This window comes from Numenius arquata, chromosome 19 (assembly GCF_964106895.1).
Source record: "Numenius arquata chromosome 19, bNumArq3.hap1.1, whole genome shotgun sequence".
Taxonomy (NCBI): Eukaryota; Metazoa; Chordata; class Aves; order Charadriiformes; family Scolopacidae; genus Numenius; species Numenius arquata.
Window position 1 is genome coordinate 2,487,178 of NC_133594.1, and position 20,266 is coordinate 2,507,443.

Below are 20,266 nucleotides of genomic sequence, written 5' to 3' on the forward strand. Positions count from 1 at the left end.
CCTGATCAAATGAATTTTAACACCGGGTCAGAGCCTGAGCGCTGACCCTTGCAACAGCACATCTAGAAGTGAAGGAAGCAGAAATAGATGCCTGCACAGCGCTGTGCCTGCCTGCGGTGGGAAGCCTTCCCTTTAATTAAGCGCGCTGGTACTAATTTTGGTTGGGGCATTAGTCATACGCTGAGTAAGAGGAGCAATGGCAAAGCTCGGCTCAGGCAGGTCCAGGTCCCACAGCTGCTCAAAGGAGCAGTGTCTGTCTGTCACCTCTCCCTCAGCTCAGGACCCTTGCCGCTGTGCAGGGAGTGCCAGCCCCTCCACAGTGATTAACTGCAGCATGAAGTGGCTGTATTTTAGCTAAGGAAAACCACGCGCTGACCTGTAGCCATTCTTTTCAAGGGGAAAATTGGCCTTGCCGAATGAAGGCATGGCTAGGAAAGAGTTTCCCTGAGTTAGGATGGGTTTGGACAGAGGTGAGAGGTTTGCCAGACACTTGTGCAATAGGGACTCTCCTGCTTTAGTCCCCAAACTTTTGAGAAAAACAGGCAGGAGCTCTCTTTGCCAGCAGTCGGGACCTCGAGTCTCCAACAAGGTCCTGTGAAGCATCCCAGGTCCCGTCGCTGCCAGGCGAGCGGCTGGAGGAGCTTGGCAGGCAGCAGACCATGCCCAGGGCCCTGGCTCCCTGCCCGCTGTGCTTGGCGCAGCACGGGAGCATCTCCCTGCCAGCCTTGTGCCAGGCCCCATGTCCCCTGCCTGTCCCCTGGCTTTTGCCCTCAAACTCTTTTCCCGAAGTGCCAACTTCTTTCCAAAGCCAGGCTTGCAGCTCTGGTCTGCATCCAGCTTCGTGGATGCAACGGTCTTGGTGCTTCCAGGACCATTGATTACTCCGGGGTGATGGTTTCGAGGTTTTCCCTGAGAGACTGACATGCTGGAAACAGCTTTAATCGTGAAAGCAAATGTCCTCCTCCTGCCCCGTGAGGGGCTTCTGGCTGGGGCACCATCCACCATCACAAGTCCTGAAGCCTTGCGTTCACCACAAAGAAGTTTGTGGCAAAGTCTCTGCAGTTTGCAGCCCTTGTCACCCCTGAAGCTGTGAATTCATACACGTCGGAACAGGTTTGAGCGTGACTTTGCCAGCTCCATGGAAAGGAGCATTACAAGGGCATTACAACATTACCCTATCCTAGTGATAGGATGAGGGGTAATGGCTTCAAACTGGAAGAGGGGAGATTGAGATGAGATCTGGGGAAGAAATTCTTTGCTGTGAGGGTGGTGAGAGCCTGGCCCAGGTTGCCCAGAGAAGCTGTGGCTGCCCCATCCCTGGAGGGGTTCAAGGCCAGGTTGGAGGGGGCTTTGAGCAACCTGGTCTGGTGGGAGGTGTCCCTGCCCAGGGCAGGGGGGTGGGACTGGGTGGTCTTTAAGGTCCCTTCCAACCCAAACCATTCTATACGTGTGTACCCCTGTGACGGGGCTGCAGGACCATCCCCAGCCACCTGCCCGGGACTTCATGGCACGAGGCCAAGGGCACAGCAAATTCTGGGTAGGATCTTTGCCCCCTCTCCAGCTCCTCTTGCAGGGATGTGGGAACAAGGTATTTCTTAGGAGTGAGGTGGGACCGACCTCAGGCAGACCTTTACACTTGCATTGTATGATTTCTTCCTGAGTGAAATCATTGGCTCTTATCAAGCTTGGAAAATTAAGCTCTCTGACACCCTCGCCTTCCCCCAGCCAGTTAGTCTTCTGGGCTGCTGCAGTGAGGTTGATAAAACACTTTTGTCACGAAGACACTGAGAGCCAGCAGAGGAAGAGGGTTGCGATTGCTGGGGCTTGATGCCAGGAGCAGCGCAGGCAGCTCTGCACGGGACCTGTGAGCACAGGAAAGGTGAAAGCTTTGGGAAGATGCTTTCTGGGCATCTCTGGCTCATACGGAGGTTGCCCTTCTGCCTACACTTCTCTGCTGAAGACTCCTGCCCCTCGGGTCTACCAGCAGCAGAGTTTGAGAGGGGGAAAATCAGCCGGGTTCGGGAAAACTCGCTCTGGTTTTTTGTGGCTGCAATGAAGAAAATAGCGATCAGTTTGGTCAACGCAAGGACTGAATTGTGGGGCTGCTGGGGTTAAAAGCTGCAGCGTTTATTGCTTTAGCTGAGGTGTGAGAGATCCCTGCTTGGTACACGAGGTCTCAAGGGAGCAGGGAGGATGGGCATAGGAGAAGACAGGCAGGAGCTTCCAGGGCAAGCTAACTCTCCCATCCTTCCCTTCGGCTAGGATATGCACATACATCCTATTTATCTCAACACGCGTGTCCTCATGGTGCCTCCCAACATTACTCCGCTTCACTTCTCCACCTGCACAAAAGGAAAATCGATTTCCCTGTGATCACGTAGAAATGGAAATAAAAACCTGGCAGCGTGTGGAATCATCAGGGTGAGCCATTACAGGGGCAGCTTCACTTGAGCAGAGCAGGTTACGAAGCACCATCCGTTTGGATGCTTAAGGAAATATATTGTGTTCTGTTGTGATTTTTCCCGGGGATCCCAGGTCGGCAAGGCCGTGTGTCTATAGCCCTGCTCCCGCCTGGATGGCGTGCGGATGCTCTTCGGCGCAGTCTGAGACTCTTTTTCGTGCCAACTGGGCAGATTTGCTGTTTCTCCCTCCAGTTGTGACCACCACCAGAAAAGAAGCTGCGCTTGGCGGGTGCCCTTGGCTGACCCGACGGGGCAGCTCCGGCGTTCGAACATAAGGTCCCCTGGGTCCGAAAACACAAAGGGCCTTTCACTGCTTTCCGGCTGCTACTTTCCCCCAGGCTTTTTGATACCTTGATTATAACTCGGAAAACAGGAGGCGCAGAGATCCGGAGCCAACGTGCACTTTTTGGCGGTGTGACAGACGGCTGCTGGCACACGATCAGACCCTTTCTGGTTGCCTTTCACCAGTGGCTAACATCTGGGCGTATCGCCTTAGATCTGGCTTGCCTTGCACATCGCCTGTGGTATCAGGTTTAAGCTGCAGTTTTTCAGCCCCGGATGACGTTACAGGTACAGACACGCTGTCAGACTAAACCAAATGAACCAATTCATCACTAGGTGGAAGGAGCAGGAGCAGGGGAGCTTGGAGGAAGGGTTTGGTTTTGGGGTGCTCATTTGCTGAAATGAGAGGAATTCCCAGGATGGGCTCCCTGGACGTATTTATTTTTATTTTCTCAGGCTGTAATCTCTCCCAGATGTCTATGTCTGCAGCAGAAGATAATACTAACCCGACCATTTCCCTTGTTACTCAAGACACTTTCAACATTGTTGAAATAATAGCTGGAGCTGAACCTCTGCCAGACATTAAAATAACTCGTCTAAGACAATGGGAGGTTAAGCTGGAGAAATATTTGTGAAGATTAACTTGTAATAGAGAAGAAGGGGACCGAGGTATTTCAAAAGTAGATGTTTCCCATCAAACTGCTGCTTCATTCCAAAACTCTGAAATTGCATTTCCTTTTGTAAGAAATCTTTCTGCTTTACTCCTCTTTACCTCTTCATTCCAGTTTTGTAGCTTCTGGGGTACATTTTGCTGATTCCCTCTGCCATTTGGTGAAAAAAAGGGGATTTGGGAGCTGAACCAAACCCTTCCACCTCCTTCCCTTCCTACCGCTGCTCGGAGAGCGGAGCCTGCGGAGGGGCTGCTTGTCTGCTGCCGTGCCACAGCCACCTTTCCTACCCCCCCAAGCTGTTGCTGAGATTTAAAAATGCATCCCATTCTGCTTTAGGAAGAGTTTGAGACTTCACAAAACATCATGAAAGCTCAAAAGTGAGACAAAGCAAGCGGTATGTGCCCAAGGAAGTCTCGGGCAGCCCAGCCAGCTGAGCAGAAGTATCCTCCAGTGCTCCCCGGGATGGAGAGACTTGAGCTCGAGTCTCTGCCAACGGCTGCTGACATGGACGCTGCCTTTGGCTCGGCAAATCCTCGCGCTGCAGGGGGCTGGGAGGGAGCAGCAGGAGCGACTCGCTCTGTTCCTGCCTCTTCCTCTCCCCTCCTGCAAACATCTGCTGCTGGAGCCAGGGATGGGGGCTGGAGGGACCTCCTTGTAGCCCTGACCTTGAAGTCTGTCAAATCCAGATAAGCTTTGACCATGGGAGCTTGGGGGTGGGGGTGGGGGGGGTGTTGGGTATGTGTGTTCACACCAACGTGCGTGTGCTCTCCATCAGCATGAGAGGAAGCTCAGAATCAGGGGTACAAGCTCTGGTTGTTCAAGGGTTTCCCTGCTTGGTGCCGGCCATCCCGCCCAGAGGAGGTTTTACACAACCATTGCTTTTCTCTGGTGGTTTCATGCATATTTACGTGTGTGTCTTCCAACCCTATAAAACAAAACAACAGAGAGGGAGGCTCTTGGAAAGCTGGTGCTGGAAACAGGCCCCTGGAGTGTGATAGTTTGCAGAATTTGCTATTAATTTGCTTTGACAATGCAGCAACAAAAAGCAGCTTATGTACTAGTGACAGCGAGGGCCAATGTTTTTGGGACTTGTCCCCACTCAGTGTCACACAAGTTTTACTAGTAAGTTTTTTAGTTGTTTTTAAATTAATCCCACAGAATCCTCTGTGTAGGCATTGTAGACCAATTCGAATCTGGTTTATGCTGATTCACTCTAATTCAGTAATTAAGTTTAATTGCTGTGAGGCAGACTTGAAGAGATTGAAGAGTGACTGTGCGGGGATTTGCACAGGTTTAAATGAAATCCATTTTAAAATACCCCTCTAGCTAAACCTATTAAGCCCTGACTGTAGATAAAACGTCAGTTCCTCAGTGTTTGGCTTGAGTAAAGCGAGGGTTTGAGCTCAACCCAATAGTATTTGCTGTCAGTGCTCCAGGAGGGGACAGGACATGGATGCACAGAGCAGAGGAAGGAGGGACTGGGGAGGATAGGTGGAGAACAGGGGACAGGGGACACTCCGGGGTGTGCGTGTGGCCAGGGGCGTGAGGGGTGTGCAAGGCTGGGGTGAAGTGACACCTCAGAGCATTTTGCTAGAGACAAGGGGCTTTGGGTTGAGGTTAACAATCTTGGTTGCTCAGGAAGGAGATGGTTGAGGAGCTCTGTGGGATCTCTCAGTACATGTTTCGGGGAGGTTAGAAGTGGCTTCTTTTTTGTTTTATTATAAAAGAAACCCAAAACCAAACCAACCCAAGTGAGGCCACCGAGTCCTGCAGAGCAGCTAGCCATTGTGACCTTTCCTTCCCAGCACCTCCTTCAAAAAGGTCTTTGGACTCTCATTTCTCACCTGTCAGGATATTGGTTTGCTCCATGTTTGCAAAGCCTTTCCCTGTACCCACGAGGGCAGGAAACAGACTCTTTCAGTTAATAGGATGAGATTTTCATGTTGTCTCATGGCTTGGGCAGTTGGGATTTGCAGAGGGAAGACCCGACGAGGATGGTGAAGCTGAAGGCAGAAGTGCCTGCCAAGCCTATGTCCCCATTCCTGTGGCCACTCTGGTTTCATTGTCCCCATTGTGGGTTGGATGACTCCTAAACTCTTTGCTTTCCTGCTCCCATTGCTCTTTTCCCGAAAGCTCTTTCGCGGGCTCTCTTCTTTTTCTGCCACTTGGCCTACTTTTTCTTGTAGCCAGCGTATCCTCACTCGGGGTCATCCTCAACTTCGAGCAGCCCTTCCTCCTCCCCAGGCTTTGTCCCCAAAAGCCCCATCCCCATCCCGGCAGAGCCCCCTGTGCTGCGCCCGTACAAAGGAGCAGCAGCACGCCCGCAGATCTGCGTAATGAGCTTGAAAAGAAGCCTGTGCTATGATTTTTCCTGTCTAAACAATGTGTACGGCTAGCCCTTTCTTCTGAAAAGGTTTCGCTTCCCTGAAATTTTCTGTCCTCTCTGTGGGTGGGTGGTTGCTTTCACTCTTCCACTAATAGGTACAACGCTCTCCGTGAGAAATGTGCTTTTTCCTTTTTTTCTTCCTGCTTTGGCTCAGTTCCCTTCAACTTGCAGCCACTGAGTCAAAACCAAATTATCTCTGCTCTCCGGAGCAGGGAGGCGAAGGTTGAAATCCCGTTGTACATCCCTCTGAATGCGGGTCCATCACTGTGAGCTCTTTGCGCTTCGGCTTAAACTTTGTCTCGTGTGGCTTGTGGTGTTGGCCTTACAAAGAAATTATTAGGTGACGAGGGAAATTGGAACAGTAGGGAACAAACGTGGTGCAGGAGGTGACACGGATGGCTGCCGTGGACATTTTTTATGTTAAAAGCAATGCTAGGATAGAAAGAGAAACAGGAAGAGCTGCGGAGGGGTTGGTATCCTCCAAAACCAACACTGCTGAGATGTCCTTGACCTTGTCTACCTAATGTGCAGAGTCATCAGGCAAGTCCAAACAAATATGAAGCTGCCATCTTGGTTCCCCTTGATCCAGAGAAGGTCAGGGACAACCTCCAAGCCTGAGAACGTCTTTCAAGACATTCAAAGGGTGGAGAAGTATGAGCTATCAAGAGGGGACTGGAGGAGCATCTATGTTTTGGGAGGGCTGTCTTGCTTTGAATGCTTGGCCGCGGACCATGCCTGCGCTAATGCGGTGGTGTCAGTGGTGTTAGGTGCCAGGAAACCCTTGCCCCTGCATAAAGTCCTCTTTTTCCATCATTTAATGTCTTTTTTATTAAATTCTAGCTGTGATGTACAAGCCCCTCTAATTCAGGGTTTGAAGTGCATGGCCTGTGATCCTAAGCAGACTTCTGGCAGGACGTTTTCATAAGGCACTCAGAAACTAGAGGGAGAAAAGACCCGTTAGGTCATATTGCTCTTTTCTCCAGCCAGCAAGCACTAGGGCTGTCCTCTGGCGTTGTCCCCAGGACTTGTCTAACCCAGTTATTTCAGGTCCCAAGCAGCGGTGCCGTGTCCAGGGGATGTGACTCAGTCTGACAGTCCCTGTTATGAGCTCTCCCAGGGCTCCAATTAGGTTTTATGTTGTTTAATATAATTCCTTTTTCCCCTCAGTTCCCTCCTTTGGGGAGAATGTAAAGCTGGGTATAAGCTTCATGTGTGTGTACAAGCCAGAGGAAAGCACTGGTGGTTGCTTTTCTGTATCTGCAACCTGGGGTGCCCCCCAAGGAACACCTTCCCCTGGGATGCAATCCCAGGGATGGAGTGGGGTGGTGGAGGACCACTGCTGAACCCTATCTGGTCCCTGAGAGTGCTAATGAACACCAATGAGCCTTAATGGCCCTGACCAGCTTCACCTGGGACCTCCACCCACACCCTCATTGTAGGAGCCCCATTTAAGCTTAGCCCTGTGCCCCCAGACCTCCCTTGAGTTGTAGTGTAGGGTGGTTGCCTCTAGCCCTGTCTGTAGCTTTGCCTCCTGGATGGACCGTGGACTTTCACTGGATAGAGCTTGTCTCCTGGTAGGACCCTTTGTGTGTTTATCTCCCACCCCATCTTTGTCTCTTGGATGGACTTTGCACCCACATTGTAGCCTTTTTTCCAGACCAGCTTCTGCCTGTACCTTCCTTTGCGCTTGCTCTGTGGGGAACCCTGAACCTCATTTGTGGCTGGCCTTGCCTGGGGCTGCCTGTGGACCCTGTCACCATTGGCTGGCTCTGCCTGTTGTGTTGGCCACTCTTGGGACCATGCCTGTTGGTACTGGTGTCCCCTGGCTTGTCAGCCCCTGGGGGCAGCTAATGGCCCTTGGTGCTCCTTGCTGCCTTCCCTCTCCACTGCCTAGGCTGGTGGGTGCCTGGACACCAGGTGTGTTCCCCGTGGGCCTTACAGAAGAATCAAAATCCTTCTCTGCAAGCTTCCCTGGCTGTCTACTCTCCTCAAAGGATCGATTTACCTTTGGGGTTGTCTTCTGGGTCCCCAGTCTGACCAGGACGTTGTCTGTGTTTTCCTGTTTCTCTTCTTGTTCCTTGGGAATTTAATGTGGGACCAAAAGACTGATGAGGGCAGGAAAAACCTGTATTGAAAATATGGAGCTTAGGCAGGTACATTGACAGAGTCCCCAACACCAGTCAGTGCAGAGGCATCTGCAGACCCCCCCTGCTTCCATTTCTTCTTTATCCTAGAAGTGCTGGTGCTTTTTGTGTGCTTAATATTTGAGCTGGAATTTGTTTATAACTTCTTAGACTGGTGGGGTAAAGTCTTTAATCCCTCTTTCTGTGTGTTTTTCTAAGCGACTTCATTTTGAAAAAGGGATGCATAAATTTGGGGGGGATTTACCGTTTAACTTTTTTTTTTGCAAAGGAAACAAACAAGAAGTCAGAGGCTTTTTTTAATAAGCATCTCTTAAAGTGCACCAGTGTTCTCAGACCAAGGCAGTGGAGGTGATGATGGTCCAGGGCGCACTGCTGAGAATAAGAGAATACATCTGTTGGGTTTTTCCCGTAGCCTGACCTTAGAATTGCTGGTTCATCTGCCCTAAAACACCAGGTCAGTCTGGCTGTTTCTCTTGGTGTGGTTTCTGGGCTCTTGGAGGCAGAGACCTCCTGATGCAACACCGAGCACCACAATGGGTTCATGGAGCGTGATTCCACAGCTCCAGGCTGTCTCTGATAGCGCTTTATCGGTGTCCCCCTTCCCACTCACAGCTGTGCTCCCAGTCCTTGGAAGCGTTTCTCCCAAAACGTGCTTGGCACCCTGATGACTGCAGGCTAACTTGGACCTGGGGGGGTTAAAAAGCTTGGGCCTGGGATGCCCAGTTCTTGGCTCTGGCTCCACTGGCCGATGCTTGTCCTTGCTGAGGTTGGCCTGTGCACAAGTCTCCCTGGCACGGGGCTGCCTGGGAAGATTCCTGGGCTGCTTTGGGAGCCCGGAGGCAAGCTGCATTTGGCAGCAGCTGTTGAACTCCAGGAATCTCCTTTCCAGTGTAGAAAGAGCCATTCTGCAGGCTTTTAGTTTGATGTCGACTAGCAAAGGTGTTGGTTTGATGTGCTGAATGTCCTGAACGTGCGCCGTGGGAGGTCTTGCCCGTTTCTCCTATGGATGGGCAAAGAAGAACCCAAGTCTAGAGCCCAGTGCAAACACAGCTGGACTGGGAGCACAGCTTGGGGAGCCCTGCCTCTGCGGGGAGCCTCCAGGGTGGAGGTAGGAGCCTGCTGGTGGTGAAGGTTTGCTCAGCAGTTGCAGAAAGAGTGTTTGTGAGCAGAGCTCTGCTCACTGACGGCTGCTGGAAGGAGATGGGGAAGCCTGGCTGCGAAGCAAGGCGGTGGGGTGAATGCCTGTGGGGCATCTGAGCCCTAGGAAAGCTGAAAACTCGTGAGAAAACATGATTTTTTTTAATGAAGGGAACAGAATTATTGTGTCAGATGTATGGTCTGTCCATCCCTGACTCTGCATCCTCAGCATCCACCTGCCTGGGATTAATCAGCTCCCAGAAGGGCTGCGACCCCCACCTCTGGCAGCTGGTGACTCAGATGCTGTGGCTGAGAATTGCTTCCACGGGTAATCCGTGTCCTTGAGAAGCAGCGCTTCTGCTCCCGGAGGTTAAGGTGAAGAAAGAAAATAAACCTGCTTTGAAATGTAAAGTAAATCCGTGATGTTCTTGTAACACCCAGAACCCCAGCAGTTCCAGGAATGGAGAGCTGACCCTTGGTTAATCCCGAGGAGACGTTGCAAGCCAAAGCTTTGGTGTTTGGGGCTGGTTGAGCACTAAACCCAGTGTCATAAACACCCTGGCTGTGCATCAGCTTCTGCCCCGGGACGAGAGCGGGGTGCCATGAGCCGCAGCTACTGCAGCAAAGACACTCTTCAAAGCGTCTGCAGTCGATCGATCCCATCTGATGCTCTGCTGGTGCTGCAGGCGTTTCTGAGGCCCTGCTGGCTTATCCCAAGAAACTAGCCAGATGTGGCTAAAATAAATACATGGAAAGCCGCTTCTGGAGAGCAGGGAGGGGGAAGAAAAAGCTGCATGTGGAAGAGCTGCAGTCTGGGGCTGGTAGAGTGGGAGAAGGGCATCTGTTTTCCAGCTTCCCCAGCTCTGCGTGAGGGCTGGTGTTGGAGAGGCAACATCATTTATTTCAACATTTCTCTTTTGGCTCATGGGGGATGTCGGGGAGAGGAGAGTGGTGTTTGCAGTGGCTGATCTGCCCAGGGTATAACTCCGCAGCCGGGGTTTGAAATGACCTGTTGTCATTTGGGTGTCTTTGCTTGTCTCCAGTAGAGGTTTGGCATCACCCTCTCAGCTGCTGGTGGCTGCGCTCAGCTCTCGCTCTGCAGCTCCCCGTGTGTGTGTGCAAATGTGTAGAGAGGTGATCACAGGGATGAGAACGTGGCTAAATCCTTCCCGGGGAGTTCAGGCTCTGATGGCTGCTATGGGAGAGGCTACAGCAGTGTGTAGCTCCTCTGTTGGAGCTGGGGTTGGGATGGTCTCCCCCTTGGCTGATGGGTGCCATGTGTGCTGGCGTTCTATGCTGCTGACAGCCGCTCCCTCAGCTATGATGAGTTGTGCTTCCTACCTGTCCCCTCACCTGGAACTTAAGAGATGTCATTAGTTTCACTCTGAATTCTGTTTTTCTTTGCCAAATTCTTGGGGTTGGTGAGGGGTCCAGAGGCAAACACCAGCCCTGCCTCTGAGACCTGGGCGGTCTCTTCTCCCAAGTAACAGGTGATGGGACAAGAGGAAACAACCTCAAGTTGCACCAGGGGAGGTTTAGGATAGATATTAGGAAAAATTTTTGCACTGAAAGGATTATTAAGTATTGGAACAGGCTGCCCAAGTTGGTGGATGAGTCACCAGGATGGCTGAGTCTCCATCCCTGGAGGTATTTAAAAGCCAGGGAGACATGGTGCTGAGGGACATGGCTTAATGATGGTTTTTGTCAGTGTTGGGTTGATGGTTGGATTTGATGATCTGAAAGGTCCCTTCCAACCTGGGCAATTCTATGATTCCATGGCTGTTTAAACCTGCTGGTGTAGCTCTGCCCCTGTGATTGCTCTCCAGCTATTCCGGTTTTTAGGCCACCGGAGAGGAGTCTCTGCTACTTTATTTAGGAAAGCACCGAGCACATGCTTAACTTCAACCCTAGATGCACGTCTTGTCATGGACCATGGTTTTAACTTTCAGCAAATGCTCAAGTCGTGTGTTAAGGCCGTACCCTGCCCAGGAAAACTTCCATGTAAGTTATTTCTAGTACTAAGTCCCCAGCTGCAGCTTGTGTAGGAAGGCCCGACATCTGATAGAATCCACTGAATTCACACTGGTCTGCCTGTAGCCGCCAGCAAAGCTGATGGGTGATGAGGGCTGCAGCCCCTTGAGACGGAGCCTGCAGGTCTTGGCACATCCATTGGTGTCTGCAGCTGGGAAATCACCTCCCGAAACTGCTTGGGAATGAGAAAGGACAAACATTCCTGATATTTTTGCCCCTCCATCAGCTGTGTTTGGTCTCAGATTAATTCCCCACGCTGTGCCCGCACATCACTGGCAGCACTGACAAACTCAGTACTGTTTCAGGGTTTTATGGCTGTTCTGGTCTCCGAAGGGCTCAGCCCTGCACCCTGTCTGGCTCGGTACCATTTTTGCAATGTTCCTGGCTGTTGCACATTCTTGTTGCTGAGCTGAGAGTTGCCTGGGAACACACCGATGCTGTGACCATGCGGGGAGCTGGGGAAATACCAGGCGAAATCCCAAATCACCACAAATGGCCAAGTCTCCTGCAGGAACCCCATTCCCTCCCCTCCTTCCCAGCACAGGGCTCTTTCCCATGCAGAATCTTCTGAGGAGAAGGTGGCAGGACTGCTGCGTTAGCGTCTGAACTGGATCAAAGCAGCTTTCTGCTCAATTGACTTGTTATTTTCCAGAGCAGCGGATCTGTACGGTGCGTGTATCTCCTGTCAGGCTGCAGCATGCCCCAGGCTGTTCATCTGCCCTCAAATACATCTCGCACCTCATCGACAGCGGGAATTGGAGTGAATGCAGAGGCTGGATGCCTCCCAAGTGATGGCAGATGCTTTGTGCAGATGGTATTGGCAGGATTCCCGTCGACAAGTCATCAAGTGGGATTGTCCAGGTCCTCTCAGTAAAGGGGCTGTGGGTCCAGAGTGATCCAGACCCTTCCTGCAAGGCTGGGCCCTTGGGGTGCTGCCCTTGGTCTGTCCCTCGTCCCCATCCCTCGCAGGTGGCAGTGTTATTGCCACACTGCCCAGCAGCGTAAAGGAATGAGAAGAAAGGAGGGACCTGGCTGTAGATGTCTCGGAGGTAGAAACAGTGTGTCTGGGTAGTGCCAGATGTCTGCAATTTTTTTTTTTGCTAATGGAGGGGAACAAGGAACCTGGTGGTTTTAAACAAAATTTTGTTCCGGTATTTCTGTAGCTCATTTAGTTAAAGAGTTTATTTACAGTTCTTTAGTTAAAGGATGAACTTGGAAAGGGAATGTCTCTGTTCACCAAGGGGGTTAAAAGCTCCTCGTGAGCCTGAAGTGATGGTGCTGCCAAATAGCCCAGACCAGGGGATCTCGCCCAATTCAAACCATCTTGGATGTTCACAGCTTAGCTCTGAAAGTGGGCCTTCTGCCTGCTGGGAAAAGGGGTATTGTGTGATGCGTGGCTCCTGGTGGAGCTCCTGACCTTGTCATAGCGATGAGCCCTGCTTTGGGCAGAGGACAGTGTCACTGTGGTCTGGTCAGAACGCCTTCCTCAGTGAGGGACACAGTAACTTCATCCTGCTCCTTGGTCCAATTATTTATTGAAAATGTCCAGACTTCAACAAGGAAGCTTGGGAATGGACTGAGCAGGATTTTCTGTTCCAGGTCGTGTGTTTTAGGACATTTGTGCCTCAGGCTCCGCTTTACAGTCCTGAGCATCCCAACTGTATGGTCATAAAGGTACCACTGCTGCTGGAGTAGGAATGACCCTTCATGGTTTTGGGACACTGGCCTTGAAACATGTATTCTGTTTCAAAATACCACCTGCCTGCTTCTGAGGTTATCTGAATGTTTGTTTTGGTCCAAGTTTACTGAATTTGTGTATTATTTTAGTGTCCTCAAATGGAATTCTCTTATTCCTGGTGGTTTTGTCTGTTGTCTAATAGGAAGAACAAAGAGAACAGAGCCCTGTAGTGAGGGTATCAGTTACTGAGCATCTCTCTTCTCCCCTCGTGCAGATGAAGTGAACTTGCTGGACAAAATTACTTCCCACGCGCAGGACCTCAGCAATATTTCCTTTGGCTATGATGAAGCCAACTGCAGCATCCTGGAGATCGGGCAGTACGCTACCCTCAACATCCCCACGAGGGAGGCCTTTGGGGACAGGTAGGGTGCCTTCAGGGGGATGGGGTGGTGGTGCTCAAAATCACCTCATGCATGCTTGTTGGTTTGAGGGGTTACTTTAAGACCCCATTCCATGACAACATGGCAGCATCCGCTCTGTGCTCTTATGAGCTCAGTGCTTCTTCCCTTTCTTCCATTGTTCTCGCTCATGTGCAGGGATGACACATTGGCATATCACTTTACTGACCATTTCCAGGAATACGTTTTCTTGGTGTTCCCACCAGGAAGACCTGTCTGCTCCAGCACGTAACTGGAGAGAGCAGGAGACACAGCACAGCCGTATCCCTCAGCTTTGCCTGATGCCCAGGCACTGGTCTGGGGAGGTGTAGGATAGGTCGGACCTTTGCCGTACTTGATACGGGGCTGTAGCTTGTGGCCAAGGATACTGGGCATGGTGAGAGAAGGCAGCATTGAAGAGCTCCTTGTAACAGGGTCACTGTCCGGTCTCAGCAGTGGGCAGGGCAGGAGCCCCATGGAAACTCACGTGCGGCCACATAAGCCTGTGCTGAGATTGCACCTGAGAGGGATACATTAAGGTTATATGGGCAATGCTAACTTTGACCTGGCTGCTTCTTTTGAGTACGTGACCTTCCAACCTGAATGTCTGCTCTTGTTATTTTTTTTTATGTTCTCACTGTGTTCATTTGTGCTGTGACTTGTGGGGTTTTTTTATTCTAAGAGAGCAGTTCGTGGTGATACAGCAGCTGCTGCAGGATGTCACATGTCCTTTCTTTCTGCTAGGTTTGCAGACGAGCTGAGTGTGCTGATGAAGCTCAGGTACTCGCTGAAGGAGGACACCAGCCTAGTGACCATCCTCAGCCATCGGAGCCATGTGCTCTTCCAGATCAGGATTAACCCATACGCTTTGGTCTTTGTCACCACGAGGAGGAGACACTACGAGTAAGTTCCATCTCAGGTGTTTTTTTTCTGTCTTTTCATCCTTCCCTTTCTGCTCCCAAGGTCAGAGTTAAGGCTTCCCACTATGGGCTTTGAGTAGTGCTGCTCTGATCCCAGCTTGGCTGAATCAAGGCTGTGTCCCCTGACATGGGTGATGGTCCCTCAGAATTGGTGGTGTGACTGCACAGGGAATCACTGCCTAACTCCACTCTGCCAAAATGATACAGATCTGGAGAACAGCTAGGAACAAAAAGGATCAAATACCTGGGGATAAATCAAGTGGGGAGAGACACAAATAACAATAGTTTCCCAGACACCTCAACTGGTTGTAGATGTGCCCAAATCCAGTGGATAGAAATAGAATTCCTGTGCTGGAAGAGAAGTGATGGTGCTTACATGTGACAGTAAGGTAGACTTAATTTCTCTAGTACTGTCCTTTGCATCTGCGCTAAGGATGCATACACAAGGGACCCTGGGAGCCAGTAAGGGTGAAGCCTAGACCTGCATATGGTGTGGGACCTAAGTTTTGTGTTGTGCCTCTTCCCTTCCCACTCTGGGACACGCAGATTCCCAGTTTCCTTTCTCGGCGATGGGCGCTGGCACCAAGTTGCTCTCAGCATCTCCTTGGAGAGGCTGGAGCTGCATGTGGACTGTCGGCTGGTGGACAGAGTGAGCTGGTCCAATTATTTCGGGATGGGAGTGAACACCGAGGGGCTGACCATCATCGGAGGCCTGACCGAATCCTTCGAGATCCCCTTTAAGGTGAGAGCTTGGCAGGGTTGTATTCAAGGACATAGTCTGCTCTAGCTGCTCGAAGCGAGGCTGAAAATCCCTCTGAAGGAATCCATTGACTTTTTTTCCTAAAATACAGTATTCATTTTCATGGTTGGGGAGGGTGAGCTTTGCAAAGGCTTTGAATTGTGCAAAGGCCTTTTGGGTCAGGGCAACACCAGTGCTAGCAGTCAGGTCAGCAGCAGAGACCTCTAGGTTACAGACTGACTCTTGTTGACCATGACTTGTACCACGTACAGAAGTCATCTGTGCAGTCAGCAAAGCATTTGGTCGAGGAGCTTGTCCCATGCATGTGTTGAAGATAAAGTCCCTGCTCTGAGGACTTTACAAGCAAAGGATTCCCAGTGGGCCAAAGGAGATGGCATTGTTAAAATGCCTGATAAATTCAAAGGCTATCAGGCTTTGTGTTGAGATGTATTTGATGGTCAACCTCAAAGACAGAAACTGAGGGCACCAAACAGATCAAGCTCTTACAGGGAAAAGTCCAAGTGGTGTTTCTGAGACCAAGCCCTGATTTATGTCATCAATCTGAAGCTTTTCTGCTTTTCTGTGGGGTAGCTCTCTCCTTGTCCCTAGTTTATAGTGGGCTGCCCAGCTATACCTCCAGCCTGGGGAGGAAGACCAGCTGTGGTGTGCTTAGCACCTCACGAATCCTCACTGTTTAACTCAAGAATAGCTTGCACGTTGCTGGCTCTTAGCTTTTGTTCCCAGGATCTTTGCATCCAGCTCTTGAAGATGGGGAGTGAATGTTGATTGCCTAAACCCTCCTGTAAAGAAGTCCCTGGTTATGAGAGGGTGGAGACATCATCACCCTAACCCCCTAGACTTTGCCCTCCCCTCTGGAAGGTGCATGTGGGTAAACGATGGTTTCTGTGTCTCTTCCTCCCCAGGGTGCTCTACAGCAACTGACCTTTGTGATGGGAGACCCAGCAGCCGCTGGCGAGCACTGCCGCAGCTACAACTCAACCTGCACTCGTTCCTTCAACCTCAACCGCTTCGGTTCCCCGTGGCAGCTCTCGCAGGTATGGCTGAGGGCAGCTGGCAAATTTGGGGATTCCTGGCTCAACCTCCTTTTTGGTGTAACACAGTTCAAATGAAAGGACCAACCCAGGGTGTTAATGCAGCCTTGGAAGTTCTTGGGTCTCCAGTTTGAGTTGAGATGTGAGGAAGTGATGGTGGCCAGTACATGGGGTGGTTCTTCTTTCACCATCCAAAGCTTCCCTTCAAGTCACAGATGGGTTTGGTGCAAAGGGAGAATGAGTTAAAGGGAGGGTTTCTGAGCCAAAGAAAGCCTGGGTGTGGGCATGTATGTGCTCATGTGTTTAATACAGGAAAGTTTTGAGTAGCTGATGAGTAACGTTGCAGCTGGAACTTTGCTTTTGGGAGGGGGCGAATTGTACATCACTCTGAAATTCTTGCTCGCTCCCAGCAAGGTTGCTGCATCACACCCTTGGGTGCGTTGTCCTTTCAAAGGTTGTCATCTCTGTCTTGTCAGCTTTGATGGAAAAAATGGAAGTTTTGTGTATTTTACTTTTATGACATAGTAAATCCCTAAAGACATGAAGCACCCAGGCTTTCCTTGGAAGGTGGAGTTGGCCCAGGGAGACACCTCATCTCTCTAGGCCAGGTATCTAGAAGGACTTCGTAGCAGTCTTGGAGAAGGCTTGCTGAAGAGGCAAGTGCCTAATGTCAGTGTTTGGCACGAAGCTCCCCCGCATAATACCCTTTTCTGATGGTCTAGTGAGGAGCTGGGAGAGGGCAGTGTCAGGGGAGGGAACTGGGTGTGGGATGGGGCATCTGCCCTGTCTGGGTCCTGCCCAAGGTTTCCTTCCTGTAGGATCCTGGTGCCAGGACACCCAGGGAGCTGTGACACCCAGCGATTGGTGACACTCAGCGGGTGCTGCTGCCTCTCCCTGGGCCTGGAGCAGCCCAGCAGTAATTGCCCCACTCCCCAGTGTGGGCTCCATCAATTTCTGTATTTATTTAAGAGGAGGATTTTAGGAAAAGCCCTGATCATAAGGGATTAAGTAGGAGCTGGCTTTGCCAGGGAGGAAATGTGGAGAAGGTGGAGTACGCAATGCAGAGCAGGTCGTGCTGGTTGTCTGCCTGCTCTAAGGGAGATTAGTGTGTCCAAGTTCCCAGCAAGTGTAAGCTATGGTCATCCCCAAGGTGGTACCTGGCATTTCTCATGCTGACAGCCCTTGGGTACTGGCTGTAGCTCTGGGATAAGCTGAACTCCCAAGTAACAGGCAGCAGGACAAGAGGAAATGGCCTCAAGCTGTGCCAGGAGAGGTTTAGACTGGATATTAGGAAAAAATGTTACACTGAAAGGGTTATTAAGCATTGGAACAGAGTACCCAGGGAAGGGGTTGAGTCACCATCCCTGGCGGTGTGTAAAAGGCGTGCAGACGTAGTGCTCAGAGATATGGTTTAGTGATGGGTTTTGTCAGTGTCGGGTTGATGGTTGGACTCGATCTAAAAGGTCCCTTCCAACCTTGGCAATTCTGTGACTCGCTCACTAGAGCTAAGAATAAAAACAAATCTCTGATTTAAAAACTACAAGACGTGTCCTCTGAGCCTACAAGGTGATGGGCTCCTCTTAACTGACTCTTAGCATCTGCATTATCCTGCAGATGACGCATTGTCCTGTGCTCTGTAAGCCTGGAGCGCTCACCTGAATGGCTCCAGTGGCTCACCCAGCAGGGGGATGGTTTTATTTTAGGCACCAGTAAGTTGACTGCAAGCGGTAACCCATGGGATAATTCTGCCCCCCGTCGCACCACTTCCCATCCCTTGCTGGCCCTCCTGGGGACTGTTTAGCTTCAAAACCAAAAAAACCTGCAAAAACTACCCAAAGACTTGAGAGGTTTAATCAAAAGCTATTCCCTCATGCCACTATGAATGACTGGTTCCCAGTGTGAGTTCCCTGGATGCTTCCCGTGCTGTTGGAGGCTCTTCAGTCCTGGAGCCAACAATAAACGCACGCTTCGGTCCGTGCAGGTCCTTGGACAGTGATATTTTTCCTCTTTCTTTCTCTCCCACTGTCCAGGTGCCGAAAGAAACCAATGAAATCCAGGACTCGTCTGCTCAGGTATGACTCTCCTGCCTTGCTGCAGGACATGTATGTGCAGAGAGCACCCCTCCCCATGTCCCTCTGGTGTCTTACCACCAGAATGTCACCTGGGGAAACAAGTTACTCTAAAGAGCAATCAGGTAAAAGGCCAAAATCCTCACGCAAGGCTACCAGTTATTATTTTCTTTATTGTAATATCTCTCTTTAATGGTTTAAATGTCACTTGACGTGTCTCAGGTCCGGTGGACGCCAAGGTGAGTTTAGGTGACCTTCTTGTGCACTTAAATTGAGCCCAAGAGAGGTGGCTTGGTGAAGGTGATGATGAGATGGATGAGGCCACTGTGTGCACAGAGGTGTTTGTGGATCTTCTGGTGGGCCTGGCTGCAGCTGGGTTTGCTTGGAGGGTGAGGTTAGCAGGTTGGCAGGTCTCTGCATGGTACAGGAAAGAGCAGGAGGCTGGATGACTGCTGCTTCTGCCCAGGTGTGGGATGTGAGGTCTGCCTGTGGAGGACTTGCTGCTGCTGCTCGGCATCATTGAGGAAGTGGGAAGCATGGAATGGTTCGGCTTGGAAGGGACCTTAAAGATCATGTAGTTCTAACCATCATGCCATGGGCAGGGACACCTCCCACTAGGCCAGGTTGCTCAAAGCCCCATACAACCTGACCTTGAAGGTCTGGAAGGGCTGAAGCTCTGCAGTGGGAGGAGTCATAGAATTGCCTAGGTTGGAAGGGACCTTTCAGATCATCTAGTCCAACCGTCAGAGAGGTGGTTGTAATTCTGCGGTGCTTACAAAGCATCACACTTCCTTGGCATGGCACCCAAGGGAAGTGCAGTGGTGGGACAGGGGTGACTGCTCCCGAGTCCCACTGGTGTTCATGGTGCTGGGAGCTGCCTCCTCACCATTGGAGCTGCTCTCACCCAGCCAGAGCCTGGAGCATGTCTCCAGCTCCTTGGCATGCATCAGAGGAGATGAGGGACTGCTCCGAGTGAGGCGGGCTGCAAGTCCTTTATGTTTCTGCTTTATTTGGGAATTCTAGCCAAGGTTTGTTGTCTGAGTTCATGCAAACAGACATCCTGAGGGTGAAACCTGCCAGCAAATGTAAATTGAGATATTTTTGGTGTGTGACTGAGCAGTATGGACTCCTTTCTGCATTCCCCTCACCCTCCCCGGCGTTGCTGTTAACCGTTTGGGGATAGTCTCTGCTCTCATGCCTGGATTAAACTGTGTGGCTACCCCTTGCTAACTCCTTCATGCAAACTATGCTTCTTGTATGTTGGGGGTGTTCAGCCTGCAGAAGAGAAGGCTCCAGGGAGACCTTAGAGCCCTTTCCAGTACCTGAAAGGGCTCCAGGAAAGCTGGGGAGGGACTGTTTGCAAGGGCATGTAGCGATAGGATGAGGGGCAATGGTTTTAAACTAGAGCAGGGTAGGTTTAGATTAGACATTAGGAAGAAGCTCTTTACAGTGAGGGTGGCGAGACATTGGGCCAGGCTGCCTAGAGGGGTGGTGGAGGCCCCATCTCTGGAGACATTCAAGGTCAGGCTTGATGAGTCTCTGAGCAACCTGATTTAGTTAAAGATGTCCCTGCTTACTCTAGGGGAGTTGGAGTAGATGACCTTTAAAGGTACCTTCCAACCCAACACATTCCATGATTCTATGGCCAAGTGGCCTTTTGCAGCTGGGTTCATCCCTTCTGCTCCAGGGTTTCATCATGGCTCAAGTGTTGCAGGCACAGGCAGGCTCGCAGGTGAGGGCACTGCTGATGAGGATGATTATGGGTTGGGCTTGTAATGATGATAATGAGCTGAGATGGCAAAATCACTCCTCCTGAGCATGTCTGAAAAGTGGTCTCTACCTCCTTGATTAGTCCTGATGGATCCTGTTTAGGATGTGCTCCCCCATCAGATCCTCACTGGCCAGCAGCCTTCGCTGGCGGCGGTTCTCCCGGTGACTGGTGTGAATTGGTGGGATGTTGCCATAATAAGGAAAGTGGGGGAATTCATAGGTCTGCAAGGGAAGACTAACAATATTCTGGATTTGGGACAAGTTTATTTTTCAAGCACTTAATCAGGACCAGAGATGCCTCGGGATCTTTGACGTTTGGATTTATTAAAAGAAAAAATGCGCTACTAACGCGTTACAGTTCGCAAATAATGAAGAGCAGATCAGCTCTGCTTCAGGGACGATCCAAAACTATTCTTTGGAGTTACGCTTTCCATGCCTTTGTTCATTTAGATGTAAATTAGTGTGTTGGTGAGTTCCTTAATTGCCAA

The 20,266-nt window shown here is 50.8% G+C and overlaps 1 protein-coding gene across 1 annotated transcript in view; it reads left to right on the forward strand.

Annotated features, from left to right (window-relative positions):
• The window catches only part of LOC141473780 (uncharacterized), a 101,529-nt gene that overhangs the window by 24,030 nt on the left and 57,233 nt on the right, over positions 1–20,266 (forward strand). Inside the window, exons 2-7 of the mRNA XM_074161387.1 lie at positions 13,042–13,213; positions 13,973–14,131; positions 14,695–14,890; positions 15,811–15,942; positions 17,970–18,011; positions 18,231–18,247. Of these exons, the coding sequence (XP_074017488.1) occupies positions 13,042–13,213; positions 13,973–14,131; positions 14,695–14,890; positions 15,811–15,942; positions 17,970–18,011; positions 18,231–18,247 (718 nt within the window). The remainder of the gene's footprint in view (positions 1–13,041; positions 13,214–13,972; positions 14,132–14,694; positions 14,891–15,810; positions 15,943–17,969; positions 18,012–18,230; positions 18,248–20,266) is intronic.